Source organism: Eucyclogobius newberryi, unplaced genomic scaffold, assembly GCF_026437365.1.
Source record: "Eucyclogobius newberryi isolate DKJ021-1_F unplaced genomic scaffold, fEucNew1.0.hap1 SCAF_14, whole genome shotgun sequence".
In the NCBI taxonomy this organism is placed as follows: domain Eukaryota; kingdom Metazoa; phylum Chordata; class Actinopteri; order Gobiiformes; family Gobiidae; genus Eucyclogobius; species Eucyclogobius newberryi.
The window spans coordinates 33,735,389-33,753,533 of record NW_027315768.1 but is presented as its reverse complement, the minus strand read 5'-3'; the positions used below and the strand labels follow the sequence as shown (position 1 = coordinate 33,753,533).

The window sequence follows — 18,145 nt, the reverse complement described above, 5'->3', positions numbered from 1 at the left end:
AAGTCACGGGCTTACAGGGTTTCGCCGCTTAAGAAAAGGACTTTCGAAGAGCATGTGGAGCAAATGCTAGCGGATGACATTATTGAGCCCTCCCAGTCATCTTGGGCTTCACCGGTGGTCATGGTGGCTCGTCCTGACGGACGGGAAAGATTTTGTATAGATTTTCGAAAACTCAACGCTAAGACACTCCCAGATGCCTACCCCATGCCGATCATTCATGAGATCCTGGAATCGTTAGAGGGAGCGACCTGGTTCAGTGCCTTGAATCTTCAGTCTGGCTACTGGCAGATCGCTATGGATGGGAACAGCAAGCCAAAGACAGCTTTTATCACCTCCTTCGGACTCTTCCAGTTCAAACGCATGCCGTTTGGGCTTCGCAATGCAGCGGCCACATTTCAGCGATTGATGGAAAAGGTGCTGGCAGAGCTGAGAGGAAAAAAGTGTTTTGTGTACATCGATGACATAATTGTGTACTCACCTTCACGTGAACAGCATGTCCGGGACTTGAACTCTGTCTTTCAGAAATTGCAGGAGGCCAATCTCAGCCTGAATATGAAGAAGTGCCAGTTCTTTAAGCGGGAGCTTAAGTTCCTAGGGCGCATTGTATCCACCAAAGGGGTTGAGGTTGATCCGTCCAAGACCAGGGCTGTGGCAGAATATCCGGTACCCCGAGATGTCAAAGAACTGCAACGCTTTTTGGGGCTCGCTGGTTGGTACCACAAATTCATTTCTGGCTTTGCCAACCTTTCCGCCTCCTTGAACCACGTAAAGAAGAAGGGGTGGAGTGGAAGTGGACTGCGGAGTGCCAGGCCAGTTTTATCGCCCTAAAAGAGGCTTTGAACAATCCACCGGTGCTGGCACAGCGCAATACAAACTTGCCATTCCAGGTGCACACTGATGCCAGTGAAGTGGGATTAGGAGCCATTCTCTCACAATTGCTACCAAAGGGAGAGAGGGTGGTTGCCTATGCCTCTAGGATGCTCCGAGGACCAGAACGGAATTATTCCACATCTGAAAAAGAGTGCCTGGCGGTGGTCTGGGCAGTGGAGAAGTGGCGACACTATCTGGAGGGAGTGCACTTTGACGTCTTCACAGACCATGCTGCACTCGCTTGGGCTTTTAATTGCCCAAAGACTTCTTCCCGTTTGACGCGTCGGATTCTGCGCTTACAGCAGTTTACCTTCAAAGTGCATTACCGGAAAGGATGTCTCAACACTGCGTCAGATGCGCTGTCACGCTCTTGTGAATCACACCCGACGGACTCACACTGTCTTTCACTCACTGGATGGAAGCACAGCAAGAACCTGCCGAGTTCCCTGGAGGAGATAGCCAAAGCACAGGAAGAAGACCCAGTGGTCACTGAACTAAGACAATGCCAGGACATTGGCAAACGCAATCGGATTGTCTGTGTTCAGCATCAAGGAACACTCTATCGCCAAGTTCCATTGAAGGATGGAGAGAAATACCAGCTCGTGGTTCCTCGTACCCTGGTGCCAGAGTTCCTCCAATATTTTCACGACAATCCCAGTCCTCTGTGTATAAGTACGAAATTATGTAACAGAAATAATCAATAAACAACATTTCAAAAATCCCACATCAATGTTAAAAATAAGTCAGAACTTATGTGACAGAAACCAGCAATGAAATCCCACAATGATGTTTATTTTTGTTTTATGAATGGACATAGCAACTTTTGAATGTGTCTGTTTATTTCCTTCATTTTTAGTCCGTAAATGATAGGGTTGAATAACGGATGGTACATTATCACTTGCAGAGTCACTATGAACTGTACCTCTTTTGTGTATTCAGTTTCAAACCGCATTAAAAGTACATCGTAACAGCTGAAAACTGTAAAGTTTATCAAAACTACAAGATGAGGAAGACACGTCGCAATCGCTTTCCTTCTCATTTCTTCAGAGCGTCTGGCAATGAAGAAAATCTTTAAATATGTAAATAGTATAAACAAAACAGGTAAAATTACCAGATTGGAAAAAATAAAGAGTCCGTAGATGGCTAGTGCTGTGGAGCTGACACAGTACATTTTGTTAACATTGCTGTTGCAGATAATCCCTTCAAAAATAAAATTACATAACTTTTTCTGTGAATTCCAACACAATGGTACAATAGTCTGACAAACAGGAAACAGCCACGCAAATGCAACTAAAACAATGACATTCGTCCTTCTCATAATGGTTGCATATTTGAGCGGATTACAAATAGAAACGTACCGATCATACGCCATCGCTGTCAGGAACATAAACTCGGAACCTCCTAAATTGTAATATGTAAACCACTGAAAAATGCAGACGGAATGAGATACGACCTGCTTTTCAGTCAGAAAGTCGATCAAAAGTTTGGGGTAAATTGTAGCGCTGTAAACGATTGAATTCACAGACAAAGCAGCGATGAAAATGTACATCGGCTCGTGGAGATTTGGGTGAATCCATATGAGATACACAATCAGACTATTACTGAACAGAATAAAGATAAAAGCTGTGAGCATAATGACAAAGTAAAGACTACCATACTTCTGCACTTCCACATAACCATCTATAGTAATGTACGGTTCACTAGACCTGTTCTCCATTCTTGTCAATGTCTCCCAAATGAAATTGCATCGTTTTATAACACTTCAAGCCTCTGTGGATCACATTATGAACTCATAGCAACTTGCAACTTGCAGCCAGGCCAGAAAAACATAACTTTTTTCAGTCTGTGACGTTCAGGGTTTAAAAAAACAAAACAAAAAACTTGTGTACCAGAGAAATTAACAATTTATAACAAAATATAAAATCTTTTGAATCTGTTGATTCCTCTAAATTAGGCCACCACAAACAAAATGGATGACATTAAACGAACCAACATTCCACAATAAGACTGACATTAGTCAGACCTTGGACAAATGGTAAAAAATTACATTTGGACAAATTTGACTAATTTTGTACTAAATGGGACATTTATGTTGGACAACGTGTGCTCTTTTTATATTATAATTTATTATTCCACGAGACTTATCACACTGTAGGTTCAGGACATGACGTGAATTTTGCACTTTAGAAGATGAATCACTGAACAATGAATAAGAATGACATGATAATATGGCCAATACACGTACTATTGGAAGTAAAGTGGGCCCTTTGATAATATCGTAAGCCTTCCCACAATATCGCGATAAATGCCGTATTCTGAGGTTCATATGGTGATAATATAATTTCTTGAGACTTGCAAATCGTTGCTTGAACTTGAGATGATTATCCATGCCTTCGTCTCCTCGCGATTAGACTACTTGAACAAAATTCAGCTGCAAGGCTCTTAAAAAACCTGTTACCACCCACCTGTCCGCCGGCGAGCATTTTCTATATCTCAAATATTCTCTTACATCATCACTTTTATTTCCGTGGTCAATACCAGCAAGCCATACATCATTTTAAAGCTTATTTTCTCAACAAAACGAATATTACATTGAATAATATGCCCCAAGAAGCAATTGCCAATAGTTTGTGAGAAAGTCTCAACTTTTACAAACGCATGTCCTGTTTGCTGTTTATGACGGACGAAACGGCTTTAATTCTGTACATTCTTGTACTCAGTCTGTCCGTAAGGAACCAAGGAACAACAATATCCACTTGTATTTTTCCTGAAGTTATCCGATTTCGAGATATTGTCAAGTAAACAAACTTTTCTTTGTTTCTCGCCGGACGAGAATGCGCTTGTCTGGCGCATTTCTCCGTCCGTAACAAATGACCTGTTTGACCTATAAAATAATGTTGGATATCCTTACCTACAGAATGAGACCATCCACGATTTTTTCTGTCCACGGGTTTGTTTGCTACAGCCTCCGCAAAAAAAAATGCGCCGCTTGCGACGCATTTACAAATTGACAATATTCAGGCGAGACTAAAAAAGGATGTTTTGTTTATGTTTGGGCTTCTGTAGTGTAAGTTCTGAAGCCCTGACAGTGTGTCATGTGCACATCTGCAGAAACTAGAAGGCCTAAGCTTTCTGATGATGCATCACACTTGCATGTGGAACATAAGATCCTCTTTTAATAAGCAATGCCATTTGGGTATGTCCAACCAAAGTTGTCGCACCTTGACTTTGGAACAATCCCCCTATCTTTCTACATTCTTTGGGCTCTGAGATGCTTTTTTTTAAGACATTCACAAACAAGCATTTTAACCTTACTGGCCAAGCTAGAATTTGACTGCATCTTGTTTCCTGAGATATTGGTGAAAAGTTTTTTGGTAGAAAGATTCAAACGCTCCTTGTATTTGGACTCGCTTGGTTAAAGCTTCTTAGCTAATAATTTAGATATTTTTTTAACCACATTTCATTGGTGAAGAGCATTTTTTTAAATAATTGCCTTTGATGCCAGGTCTCACAGATTTTTTTTTTTATTTCCTGTATCATTTAAGGATCCTTAAATTTGGCATGTTTCGCTTTAGTTTGATCTGTAAATAATTTAAGTTTTTTCATGAAGCCTGCGTAAGGTCACCTGGAAGACCTAACTTGATCCATGTCGGCCTCCATGGCAGGACACCTCTCCCCAGCTCCATCAACGCACTCAAGCGAGCGTCCGCCTGTCCGTCTGTGGGAGTCAGATCCCTCCTTCACCATGGACTCTACCAGGTTTCTATTTTTTCCCAAGGAGGTTTTGTAGTTTTTCCTGGCCAAGAACGGAGGGTGAAAGGACAGGTAATGCCTGCGTCATCGCCCCTCGCACCTGCTCCCCATCCGCAATCAATGCTCTCAAGTCACTCCTCCCCGCTCCAATCAGCGCTCAGGCGGTCGCACTAAAGCCCTCAGGCAGTTGGCTCGGCCGCTTCAAACCATACTGCGACCCACCACCTCCCCTCCTCTGCATCCCTCGCATCCTCTCTACCTTCCCTCCATATCTACCACCACCAGGCTCTGGGGGGAGACATCTAATTCAATTAGATTATGGAGTGCCCATGATTGATATGTCTTCCGCCAGGGTCTGAGCGCCAAATAACCTTCGCAATAAAACTTGCTAAACAGTCTTTTCTGTGTCTTGTGTCTGAGTCTCTCCAGGGTGAAGTGTGGTCCTCTGGGACTGCCAGATACAGACAGAACGAATGGTAATGGCGGACCAACTGGACATAGTGGTGGTCTCAAGGGTCAGAGGAAAGGCATGGTGGTGGACATTGCAGTATCATGGGATGGGAAAATCCAGAAAAAGGAACATGAGAAACTAGAGAATTACCAAGGCCACAGAGAGGAGCTGGAGAAGGCCTGGAGCGTGAAGGTTTCGGTGGTGCCTGTAGTGATCGGAGCACTTGGGGCAGTGACCCCCAAACTGGAGGAATGGCTTGAGCAGATATCTGGAAAAACATCAGACATCTCGGTCCAGAAAAGTCCAGTGCAGGAACAGCAAATATACTGAAGAACTCTCAAGCTCCCAGGCCTCTGGTAGAGGACCCCAGCTTGAAGGGGGAGAAATAGAGACCGCCCGCTGAGGGTAAGGAAGAGTTTTATTTTTTTTAATTCCACATTTCTTTAAAGTAATAAACATAGAGCACAGAATATAACACAGCACAACCAGAAAGCAAAAAACTCAACAAAACATAAGTAGACATCAAGCAGACCTCAACAGAAAATGAAAAAGAAAGAAAATCATGGCACATTCAAAATAAAATAGCCCAAATTAGTCCATTTAGTCCAAAGTCTGTTGAATTTGTCCTGAATATCATTTTTTCCATTTGTCTAATGTCTGTCACGATTTCAGTCCAGTCCTTGATTGTTGGTGAAGTTTGTGTCATCCACTTCTTTGTTATATCCTTTATTAGGTGTCAGTTGATTGTGTCCATGGAGTTTTGTGGCCCAGGTACATAGTTCAAAATTGAGAGGGTTGGCAATGTCAGAAACAGACTGCAGTGTATTATTCATTTCAGTCCAATATCCCGGAACAACAGGACCGTCCCAAAGCACCTGAACTACATTTGAGTGACTCTGCTCACTGTATTTCTGCTCCAACCCTAAAACTGTGGAAGGACAAAATAACTGGATGCAAGAAGATGCTGGAGGGTAATTGAGAGAAACACAGAATTGGACCAGTCTGCGGATGAAAATTAGTCCACGGCTAATCCGACGTGTTTATGAGCACTGTCCAATATAAATATAATTATAAAAGGAACAGCTATAGGCAATTCAAATTGGTTTTCCTAAAAATAGTTCAATATCCAACTATTTTTAGGAAAACCAATTTGAATTGCCTATAGCTGTTCCTTTTATAATTATATTTATATTGGACAGTGCTCATAAACACGTCGGATTAGCCGTGGACTAATTTTCATCCGCAGACTGGTCCACGGGTTTACATATAGATTTTCCCTGGGGGCCAAAAAATCTTTTTAAAAAAAAGAAAAAGAAAATGTACATTGGTTCATGGAAGTATTGGTGTGTCTAAATGAGATGTACAATAGTGATGTTACTGTCAATGAGGCTGAGCAAAATAATATGTCTGTTTGCCTTAACCCGACCGACCCATTTTGAAACTAGCCGACTGAAAAAAAAATATCAGCATTTTGTTGAAAAAACGTCAAAATCTTTTATTTTCAATTATTTCGCCGACTCACCGACCGGTCTTTCCAAAACTGCCGTGTCGGATATTTTTTTCAGGTTGTCAACCCTGTTTTTCAACCCAAAGAACTGATTACGCACTGCGTTGCGTTACCGTATTCTATCCTTAACACGCATCTGTAATGAAACAGACCGCGCATTAGGTTAATATACTGCTTTAGTCAAGTCAGTTTGTCTCTGACGGCACCACTGAAGTGTCCATAGGACATGTGTTTCTCTATCAGGGTGTGAAATTTGACTTACGCAATGCATTCTGGGATTGAAACACCCCCAGCAGCGTCATCACAAAAAACATGGCGGCGCCCGTGTCCCCCACATGTTCCCCCCGCTCGCCTTCACTACCAAAATAAAGGATAGCGGCGTACAAAAGGTTGATTGAAATATCTTAAAATCGGGAGATTTAGTCTCATGATCGGGTTGAAGCCTGACCCCTGGTGGTCACTCCGACTCAAAAAATGACAAAATTTAGATTTTTTTTTTGCCTTCAAAGTAAAAAAAAATAAGAATTTGTCCGACCCATTTAAAAAATGTTGACTTGGGTTACAGCAAACAGACAATTTATTTGGGGTAGCCTGATCACAAAATATCATCAAATACAAAAAGTTATACTTTTCAAGTTCCACATATCCACCAAGAGTGACAATTGTAACATTTACTTCAGAATTCATTATGCAGGCAAGCCAAAGAAAAAAGAGTTATACAGATATAGAAAAACAGTTTGTAACGGTGAGGTAAAAGCGCACATTTGGCTCTTACGCCCCATATTGTTCTCTCATTTTATTCTTCTATTGTTGATGCTACTTTTAAATCTATAGGTCAACATTTAGGGACAATCAGAAGGTACATGCTTGGGACATTCTGGGATGTTTCCGCGCTCCGGTACGGAAAACTCATCAAATTTCCAACTCTTCTGTGCCTTTGCCATTGAATTGTTAAATTCAAATGACAGTATTTTCTGATGCAATTTGTAGTATGATATTGCTGTGAACTCCAATACCACAGAGCATATATTGAAATAACCTACGGACCACTGTGAGTACATGTTGTGGGCTCAAGACCATGTCTCTGTTTCACCTGAAAGCCGTGACAGCTAAAGTGGTGCTAGCATCGCAGCTAATGGCTAAATGTTCTACCCTATCAAACGCACTTCAGAAATGATCCCACCAGATGGATGCTTTTGTTGTAATCTTTGCCAGTGGTTCTAGAAATGTGATACATGTCTCACTTGTTGTTGTGTTATTTTAACGGCGGTTGGCGCCACCTACTGTAGTTGTACGTCTTCAAAGTATGTGTTTTACTCTATACCATATTTATTTTTTAAAAGGAAAGAGAGAGAGGAAATGGGTTACTGTCTCGCTCAGATAGTGTTAATGTTCAATAAATAATTCTACCACCTGGCTTCAAACAAGGGAAGCTTTATTGAGTTCATGATACTTTTATTGAGTTCATGATACTTTTATTGAGTTCATGATATTGGTTTTAGGAAACTTAGTGACATTCTGGAACTTGCTTGTGTGAAATGAAGGAGGATGAGAATATATTAACACCGTGTAAGACAATGCTCTGTGACAGTTAACCGTTTGCTTATTTCCTCTGATTATTGGTTGTCTTTTATTGACCAATGACAGTTTCGTTGTCCAACTTCAATTAAATCAGCAATTTTGGAAATGCTTGCGAGGCGACTGCTGTTGTGATTTGGACAGTTTTTTGTTGTCTGCAGCAGCATGTTTACAACCAGCAAACAGTAAAGAACGACAATGAGAATATCATATATTTAACTTGCAGGGCAGAGCACTGTGGTTTAACTCAGGGTTTTAAGATGGTACTCGAGTTTTCATGTAGGAAGTTTCTGTCCAGTTAAGATTTTTTAGTTTCAGCCAAATCCTATTTCGTCATCAGTAAAAATGCAAAATGTTTGTGTGCCCACTACATCCAGGGCTGCAGCTATTGATTATTTAAGTAATCTATCAATGATTGTCTCCCATTAATCAGTAATCGGTTAATATTTTTTTACATTCCTTTTAAAATCATATTATTATTATTATTATTTTAAATAAAGGTTATGGTTCACAGTAATAGAAGTTTCTGCTTAAAATAACACATTTGATTCTTGATTGCACGTACGCCCCCAAAAACATTTCACTTAAATACATATAAAGGACTGATTAATTTAACTAATTAACTTGAAACAACAAACTTCTTAGTAAAATGTTGTGTTAGTGAGACCCTGCTTGTCGTTCACTTTAGCCTCCGCGTGTCGTTCGGTTTAGCCTCCGCGTGTCGTTCGCTTTAGCCTCCGCGTGTCGTTCGCTTTAGCCTCCGCGTGTCGTTCGCTTTAGCCTCAGCGTGTCGTTCGCTTTAGCCTCCGCGTGTCGTTCGCTTCAGCCTCCGCGTGACGTTCGCTTCAGCCTCCGCGTGGCGTTCACTTCAGCCTCCGCGTGGCGTTCGCTTTAGCCTCCGCGTGGCGTTCGCTTTAGCCTCCGCGTGGCGTTCGCTTCAGCCTCCGCGTGTCGTTCGCTTCAGCCTCCGCGTGTCGTTCGCTTCAGCCTCCGCGTGACGTTCGCTTCAGCCTCCGCGTGGCGTTCGCTTCAGCCTCCGCGTGGCGTTCGCTTTAGCCTCCGCGTGGCGTTCGCTTTAGCCTCCGCGTGTTGTTCGCTTCAGCCTCCGCGTGGCGTTCGCTTCAGCCTCCGCGTGGCGTTCGCTTCAGCCTCCGCGTGGCGTTCGCTTCAGCCTCCGCGTGGCGTTCGCTTCAGCCTCCGCGTGGCGTTCGCTTTAGCCTCCGCGTGGCGTTCGCTTTAGCCTCCGCGTGGCGTTCGCTTTAGCCTCCGCGTGGCGTTCGCTTTAGCCCTCGCGTGTCGTTCGCTTTAGCCTCCGCGTGTCGTTCGCTTTTGCCTCCGCGTGCTTTAGCCTCCGTGTGTCGTTCGCTTCAGCCTCCGCGTGACGTTCGCTTTAGCCTCCGCGTGACGTTCGCTTTAGCCTCCGCGCGTCGTTCGCTTTTGCCTCCGCGCGTCGTTCGCTTTTGCCTCCGCGCGTCGTTCGCTTTTGCCTCCGCGCGTCGTTCGCTTTTGCCTCCGCGCGTCGTTCGCTTTTGCCTCCGCGCGTCGTTCGCTTTAGCCTCCGCGCGTCGTTCGCTTTAGCCTCCGCGCGTCGTTCGCTTTAGCCTCCGCGTGTCGTTCGCTTTAGCCTCCGCGTCTCGTTCGCTTTTGCCTCCGCGTGTCGTTCGCTTTAGCCTCCGCGTGACGTTCGCTTCAGCCTCCGCGTGTCGTTCGCTTCAGCCTCCGCGTGTCGTTCGCTTTAGCCTCCGCGTGTCGTTCGCTTTAGCCTCCGCGTGCTTTAGCCTCCGCGTGTCGTTCGCTTTAGCCTCCGCGTGTCGTTCGCTTTAGCCTCCGCGTGTCGTTCGCTTTAGCCTCCGCGTGTCGTTCGCTTCAGCCTCTGCGTGACGTTCGCCTTAGCCTCCGCGTGTCTTTCGCTTTAGCCTCCGCGTGTCGTTCGCTTCAGCCTCCGCGTGTCGTTCGCTTCAGCCTCCGCGTGTCGATCGCTTCAGCCTCCGCGTGTCGTTCGCTTTAGCCTCGGCGTGTCGTTCGCTTTAGCCTCCGCGTGACGTTCGATTCAGCCTCCGCGTGTCGTTCGCTTCTGCCTCCGCGTGTCGTTCGCTTTAGCCTCCGCGTGTCGTTCGCTTCAGCCTCTGCGTGTCGTTCGCTTTTGCCTCCGCGTGTCGTTCGCTTCAGCCTCTGCGTGACGTTCGCTTTAGCCTCCGCGTGTCTTTCGCTTTAGCCTCCGCGTGTCGTTCGCTTTAGCCTCCGCGTGTCGTTCGCTTTAGCCTCAGCGTGTCGTTCGCTTTTGCCTCCGCGTGCTTTAGCCTCCGCGTGTCGTTCGCTTCAGCCTCCGCGTGTCGTTCGCTTCAGCCTCCGCGTGACGTTCGCTTCAGCCTCCGCGTGGCGTTCGCTTTAGCCTCCGCGTGGCGTTCGCTTTAGCCTCCGCGTGGCGTTCGCTTCAGCCTCCGCGTGTCGTTCGCTTCAGCCTCCGCGTGTCGTTCGCTTCAGCCTCCGCGTGACGTTCGCTTCAGCCTCCGCGTGGTGTTCGCTTTAGCCTCCGCGTGGCGTTCGCTTTAGCCTCCGCGTGGCGTTCGCTTTAGCCTCCGCGTGGCGTTCGCTTTAGCCTCCGCGTGCTTTAGCCTCCGCGTGTCGTTCGCTTTAGCCTCCGCGTGGCGTTCGCTTTAGCCTCCGCGTGTCGTTCGCTTTTGCCTCCGCGTGTCGTTCGCTTCAGCCTCTGCGTGACGTTCGCTTTAGCCTCCGCGTGTCTTTCGCTTTAGCCTCCGCGTGTCGTTCGCTTTAGCCTCCGCGTGTCGTTCGCTTTAGCCTCCGCGTGACGTTCGATTCAGCCTCTGCGTGTCGTTCGCTTCTGCCTCCGCGTGTCGTTCGCTTTAGCCTCCGCGTGTCGTTCGCTTCAGCCTCTGCGTGTCGTTCGCTTTTGCCTCCGCGTGTCGTTCGCTTCAGCCTCTGCGTGACGTTCGCTTTAGCCTCCGCGTGTCTTTCGCTTTAGCCTCCGCGTGTCGTTCGCTTCAGCCTCCGCGTGTCGTTCGCTTCAGCCTCCGCGTGTCGTTCGCTTCAGCCTCCGCGTGTCGATCGCTTCAGCCTCCGCGTGTCGTTCGCTTTAGCCTCCGCGTGTCGTTCGCTTTAGCCTCCGCGTGTCGTTCGCTTCAGCCTCCGCGTGTCGTTCGCTTTAGCCTCCGCGTGCTTTAGCCTCCGCGTGTCGTTCGTTTTAGCCTCCGCGTGTCGTTCGCTTTAGCCTCCGCGTGTCGTTCGCTTCAGCCTCCGCGTGTCGTTCGCTTCAGCCTCCGCGTGTCGTTCGCTTTAGCCTCTGCGTGTCGTTCGCTTTAGCCTCCGCGTGTCGTTCGCTTTAGCCTCCGCGTGTCGTTCGCTTTAGCCTCCGCGTGTCGTTCGCTTTAGCCTCCGTGTGTTCACTCTGCACTGTCACACAACAAAACCATGTTTCCCAGTCACACTTGTACGTTTCAAATACGCTGTTCTCTCCTCTGTTGTGCTTTAGTGGCTGTTGGTCCACCCCAGATTCATGCGGTTTTAATAGTTGTATGTTAATTAAATAAATCATCAGGGCAATCAAATAATAATCAAAGCTTTTTCTAATCAAATTTCTCAATTAATCGTTTCAGGCCTGCATGCATCCGTAAGTATTATCTCTTTGACCGTTATGACATGTGTAAATTCACGTCTAGAATGGACGGAAGTGATTTATTTTTAAATACATATAAATAATGAATAGATTTATGGGTAGATACTTTATTGATCCCAAAGGAAATTCAAACTCTGCAGAAACATTTCTCAGTTTATTTGCATTTCAGGAGGCTCGGCAGATCGAGTGCAAGGGCAATTACAAGCTTTCATCTTCCTTATACAATCATCATGTAAAGACAAGCCCTGTTCAGGCGTTTGGCTGTGTCAAATCACAATAAAGATAATAATCTTTACAAGGGCATCATGAGTTCTTCCCCCCGTTTCACGCAGCACTGTCCCGTCTGTCAAAGCCTACAGACCCAACATGTCACAAAAAAAACAACAGCTTGACGAGGCGATCAACCTGGAACTATTGCACAATGATTTTGGCATTTCCCTTTGTAAATAGCCCTCTTAAATGCTTGGAGATTTCCTTCATTTTGAGCCCATAAATAATGGGATTGACGAGCGGGTGATACAGCACCACTTGTAACGTCATGACCAGCCGAACGGTCTTTGGCACGTCGAAGTCCAGTTTCACCGTGACCACGTCGTACGTCAGCAAACACGAGAAGTTGATCAAAACAAACAGATGCAGTAAGCACGTCTCCGCTGCCTTCTTCCTCACTTCCTTACAGCTTCTATAAGTGATCACGAATATTTTAATGTAGGTAAAGAGGATGAAAAACACGGGCAGGATTGTCACGTTGATCAGCACAACCACTCCATAGACGGACATCGCTCTCGACGTGGTACAATGCAGTGTGTAAATTAAATTGTTACAGTAAATCCCCTTCAAAGTAAAGTTGCACAATTTGGTTTCAATGTTCAGTATGACAGGGAGAGCTACTTGAGCCGTGGGTATGAGCCAAGCGAAAACTAACAGGCAAATCACTCTATTCTTCCTCATGACAGTTGGATATTGCAGAGGTTTACATATAGACACATATCGATCATAAGCCATCACTGCCAAAAGTACAAATTCAGAAGTGCTAAAGGAATAGTAGAAGAAACACTGAGCAAGACAGGCAGAAATTGTTATAGTCGGCTTTTCGGACAAAACGTTGATCAACATTTTGGGGTAAATGACGGTGCTGAAGAGAATGGAGTTACACAGCAAAGCAGCGATGAAAACGTACATCGGTTCGTGCAGGTTTTGGTGCATCCAGATGAGACACACGATAGTGCCATTACTGCAGACGATGACGATGTAAACCAACAACAACGTGAAGAAATACACAAATTTATACTTTTCAACTTCCACATATCCACTAAGCGTGACAATTGTAACATTAGCTTCAGAATGCATTTTGTGAATAAGTCAAAGCAAAGAAAGTAGTTAAAAGATGGAAAGAGTGATTAAAAAAGGCGTGTCACCCAATATCTGTGTGAGCTGAGATCTTTGTGACGCTACATTAACGACGCACATTTGACCCTTAAGCCCCATATTGTTCCCACATGGCCTTCTGCCGCCGATGAAGCTACTTTTATATCCATGAACCGGCTTTATTTAGCCAATAGGGATGCAGCTGGGATTGTGGGAGGGAAATGTTACAGCTTTTACCTGGAATATTCCACAGTATAGCGCTTGACGTCACGCTATCCCAGCATGCACCATTAAACTCCACACAGCAGTGATGGAAATGGGGGAATTCACATCGAAACTAACGGCGTTGGCCGCTATTACCAAATGTATCTGAGATTTGGGGATCATTTTGGCGCACTGGGATCTACACGTGATGGAGGATCAAACAAAGCCAGCATTTTTTCAAATGTAGAAATTGCCAAATTAAAGTCCACAGTGAGGAAAATAAGTTACTCCCACTTAGAAATGATGGAGGGGTCTGGAATTGTCATTGTATTTGCTTGTTATTGATGCAAATAAGTATTTGAACACCTGCCAATCAGCAAGAATTCTGGTTCTCAAAGACATGTTAGTCTGCCTTTAAAAAGTCCACCTCTGTTACACTTATTAATGTAAATTAGTAGCACCTCGTTAGCAGCATAAAGACACCTGTCCACCTCACAATGACCATGGGTAAGACCAAAGAGCTCTCAAGAACACCATCCGTGGAATCATGCTTTGAGGGTGCTTTTCTGCACCGGGCACAGCACGACTGCACTGTATTAAGAGAGAATGAATGTGGACATGTGTCTCCTTCCCTCAGTCAGAGCATTGAAGATGGTCATGGCTGTGTCCAACATGACGATGACCTGAAGCACACGACCTGGAGAAGGAGTGGCTCTGTAAGAAGCAGACCAGGGTTCTGGAGCAGCCTAGCCAATCTCAGACCTAAAGCCAGTGGAAAATCTGTGGCGGGAGCTGAAACTAAGAACTACAGGAAACATTTGACCTCTGTAATTGTAAACAAAGGCCTCTGTACCAAATATTAACACTGATTTTTTCAGGTGTTCAAATACTTATTTGCAACAATAACATACACATGAATTATTTAAAAATCATATGACAGGTTAGAGTACACGTTACACTAAAATGTAGTGAACATGATTCAATTTCAGACTTAACTAAACATTTTGTCCCGTTTGACTCGTGTCTCATCTGCTGCTAGCAACCATATCATGAAGGGCCCAAATCTATAAATGATACAACAGATATGATTTGGCATTAAATATGAGCATATAGCACCTTTATTTGTTGAATGATCGTTTTCACTTGACTGCCACACTGTTCTGACGGTTTAAATTGTCTGTATCAATGGCACGTTGTGACGTGCCATTGATACAGACATCACATTGATGACATCCCAGTGGGATTCTTTCCTAAAGTCCACAATCTCCATCGCTCTTTTTTCCTCTCTTTCTTTCTTTATTTGTTTTTTCTTTTTTACAATATAAAGTAAAACACATACTTTGAAGACGTACAACTCCAGTAGGTGGCAGTAAGTGCACCTTTTCAGTTGGCCGCCATTAAAAGTAACACAACAACACCATCTCCATCGTCTTCTGAGCCAGAGGAGAAGCTCAGGCCAAATTAACATTAGCCATCTTCATTTCTGTGTAGGGGAACTCACATCAAGAGATGGACTATGAAACTGGATATTTAGTGAAATATGGGACCTTCATTGATTTATCCGCCTGTCATAGACCCTTCCTGACCCTCCCTGACCCTTCCAGACCCTCCCCGACCCATTCAGACCCTTCCTGACCCTCCCAAACCCTCCCTGACTCTTCCAGACCCTCCCTGACCCTTCCTGACCCTTCCAGACCCTCCCCAACCCATTCAGACCCTTCCTGACCCTTCCTGACCCTCCCTGACCCTCCCTGACTCTTCCAGACCCTCCCTGACCCTTCCAGACCCTCCCCGACCCATTCAGACCCTTCCTGACCCTCCTTGACCCTCCCTGACTCTTCCAGACGCTTCCTGACCCTCCCTGACTCTTCCAGACCCTTCCTGACCCTTCCTGACCCTTCCTGATGCATTTTCAATGGGAGCATTAACCCCCAAACATCTCAAACTATGAAAAAACAAGGCTGTTTTGGTCGACCACACTAACACCAGAGTCTCCTCTGGAAACATTGCAATGAGTAGAAGTTTTACATTTATTAATTTATTGAAGTGGTGATCTATACCAAAATGAGCATAAATTCTAACAACCAGTTAATTAATATGTTTTTAATCTATATACAGTGAGATCATTTTATTTATGTTGTTGTTTGACCAAGCAAATCCTACATAAAGTGAACTTTAGAAAATAGCTAGAATTTAAATAATGACTTATGACTTAGGACCACCTTCTTGTGGACACCTCAGGTTTCTCACTGTTGTGTTGAGCCGAACAGCAGGGGGCCCAGAGCAGGGGGCACAGGGTGGCACATGGCACTTGCACATGGCACTGACGCAATGATCAACTTTGTTGAAAACTTAATGGTAAGATTCAAAATGATCTTACTCAGACTTTATTTTCGGCCAGTGGGTTACACAACAGATGATGATGAAACGCTGTAAACAGGAATCACTGAGCTGGCCATCCACAGGGCTCTTCTGAGGACAGACCCACGGGGGACAGGCCGGAGTGGCTCGTCCCTCGAGGACAATTATCCTGTTATTCTTCTCTTTCATCATCTTATTTTGAATATGACCATCAGCTTAATGACCTTTTCACATGAGCCACAGGAACGACACAGAAAGTTTTCAACTCTTCTTTTCTTTAAAAAAATATAATTCTTAAGCACTGGATAAGTGTGGTAGATGAATGATGATGAAATGATAATCAAATGATTTAATTTAAAAAGTCTGTTTTGTTCCGCAGGCAGGGGAGATGCTGAGGGCCTTTTTCCTGTCTTTGTGCTGAAATCATGGGATTGTAAAATAAAAAAGTCCTGAGATCTCAAGCAGTGAATTCCTGATCTGATGTACAGCAAACATGATAAATAATCAGGCAAAATGCCAACAAGAGCCTTATAAACAAACAAAAGGCAAGAGATGAACCAATATATCGGCCCAGTGCCGGTATCGGCCGATATTTATGCCATTGAGTAATACAGTGAACCCTCGTTTATCGCGGGGGTTACGTTCCAAAAAGAACCCGCAATAGGCGAAATCCGCGAAGTAGAAACCTTTATTTTTTACAGTTATTATACAATGAAATACTCCATAAAACATTGATGCTCACACGCGCGCTCTCACCGGCCTCGCAAACTTCAATTTGGCAGCGGTTTTACGTACGTGTACATATGAATCCATAACGTTATTGACACACAGGTAGAGAAGACGCGGAGAGACTGTTTAGCCAATCAGAATGCAGAACACAATGCATGATGAAAATCCGCGAAGCAGCGAGACCGTGAAAAGTGAACCGCGATATAGCGAGGGATCACTGTATCGGTTTCAGTCCAAAACAATCTATATCAGTCTGCGATGTTCCCTTCAGAAACAGGACCCCAATTGCTCCGATAACGACGGGCATCACCGATACCTTAATGCTCCAGGCCTTCTCCAGCTCCTCTCTGAGGCCTTGGTATTTCTCTAGTTTCTCATGTTCTTTTTTCCGGATGTTACCATCCCATGTACTGCAATGTCCACCACCACGGCTTTCCCCTGACCCTTGAGACCACCACTTTTCCCGGTTGGTTCTCCATTACCATTCTGTCTGTCTGTATCTGGAAGTCCCAGAGGACCTTGGCTCGGTCGTTCTCCACCACCTTTGGAGGTGTTTCCCACCTTGTCCTTCTGGTCTCCAGCCCGTACTCTGCACAGATGTTTCTGTACACTATGCCTGCCACCTGGTTATGGCGCTCCACGTATGCTCCAGCATCCTGCACTCTGCAGTTATGTGCGGGACGGTCTCAGGGGCCTCTTTGCACAGGCTACACCTTTGGTCTTGTCTGGTGTGGTGGATCTGGGCCTCTATTGATCTGGTGTTCAGGGCCTGCTCCTGTGCTGCCATGATCAGGGCCTCTGTCCTTCAGACTGGCTTTCTAACCATTGGTAGGATTTTGTGATATCAGCCACTTCAGTTATGTTCTGACATCCCATGTAGGGGCTACAGTGTGTCCAAACGCGTGGGCTTCCTGCTAGAGTGCCCCAGTAATTAGCCAGTAAAATAAATTATATAAACTATACATTAGACGCACCATTGGAATGGCTGCAGGGGTCAAAGCGTGGGGGAAAAGTACCGGCTTAAAGTCTGAGAAATACGGTACGTATGTATCTTGTCAAATGGTTTAATCCTGGGTTGGCGCTAGTTTAGACCCGGTTTGGCTGATTCTGGTTCAGTTCTGGATGGGCAACTTTGCAAAGTGATGTCATAAAAAATGTGGTTATTGTATTGCATTAACTCTATTGAAACTGTGTTGGGGATATTTTGTGCGACCCACAATGTTGTTATAGTGGCGTATTTCTCTCCTCAGATTTACAGCATTTTAGTTCAGCAGAAGTCCACTCACTTTCTCATTGATCTGTGGAATTTTTAATTGATCAATTTAGTTCGTAATCCCTCTTTTTAAAATGTGTATTTTATTTTATTTTATTTTTGAATGGTTATTGGTTAGATTTAAATCAACCCATTTATCAAATTGAACTGAGCCTTTTTAATTATAATATTATCAAAAATAAAATTAATTTCTATGGCCATTCTGTGTTGCCATAGAAACACTTGTGGGATGTGCTTGTGGGTTGGACTTGCACCTTCTTGTCTATTGTTCGTAGAGAAACTGTATAAAAGAGCAGAGTTGCTCAAGTGCGTTATTGTAATCATCCTAAGCGTATATAATTAAAATATTAACAATATTTTTTTAAACGCACAATTTGTGTATTCAATTGTTTTTCCCTCTGTCTTGTTTCAAAAGAA

The 18,145-nt window shown here is 44.7% G+C and overlaps 2 protein-coding genes across 2 annotated transcripts; both read right to left on the bottom strand.

Annotated features, from left to right (window-relative positions):
* Positions 1–1,660: 1,660 nt before the first annotated feature.
* On the bottom strand, positions 1,661–2,587 carry LOC140359115 (olfactory receptor 4B13-like). The gene has a single exon (XM_072443984.1). It carries the CDS (start codon positions 2,585–2,587, stop codon positions 1,661–1,663), a length of 927 nt encoding a protein of 308 aa, XP_072300085.1.
* A 9,617-nt stretch (positions 2,588–12,204) lies between these two features.
* Positions 12,205–13,284, bottom strand: LOC140359114 (olfactory receptor 11A1-like). The gene has a single exon (XM_072443983.1). It carries the CDS (start codon positions 13,141–13,143, stop codon positions 12,205–12,207), a length of 939 nt encoding a protein of 312 aa, XP_072300084.1. The 5' UTR covers positions 13,144–13,284.
* Positions 13,285–18,145: the final 4,861 nt, after the last annotated feature.

Coding starts and splice junctions, on each gene's coding strand:
- LOC140359115 (XM_072443984.1), bottom strand. CDS start 2,587: ATGGAGAACAGGTCTAGTGAACCGTACATTACTATAGATGGTTATGTG.
- LOC140359114 (XM_072443983.1), bottom strand. CDS start 13,143: ATGCATTCTGAAGCTAATGTTACAATTGTCACGCTTAGTGGATATGTG.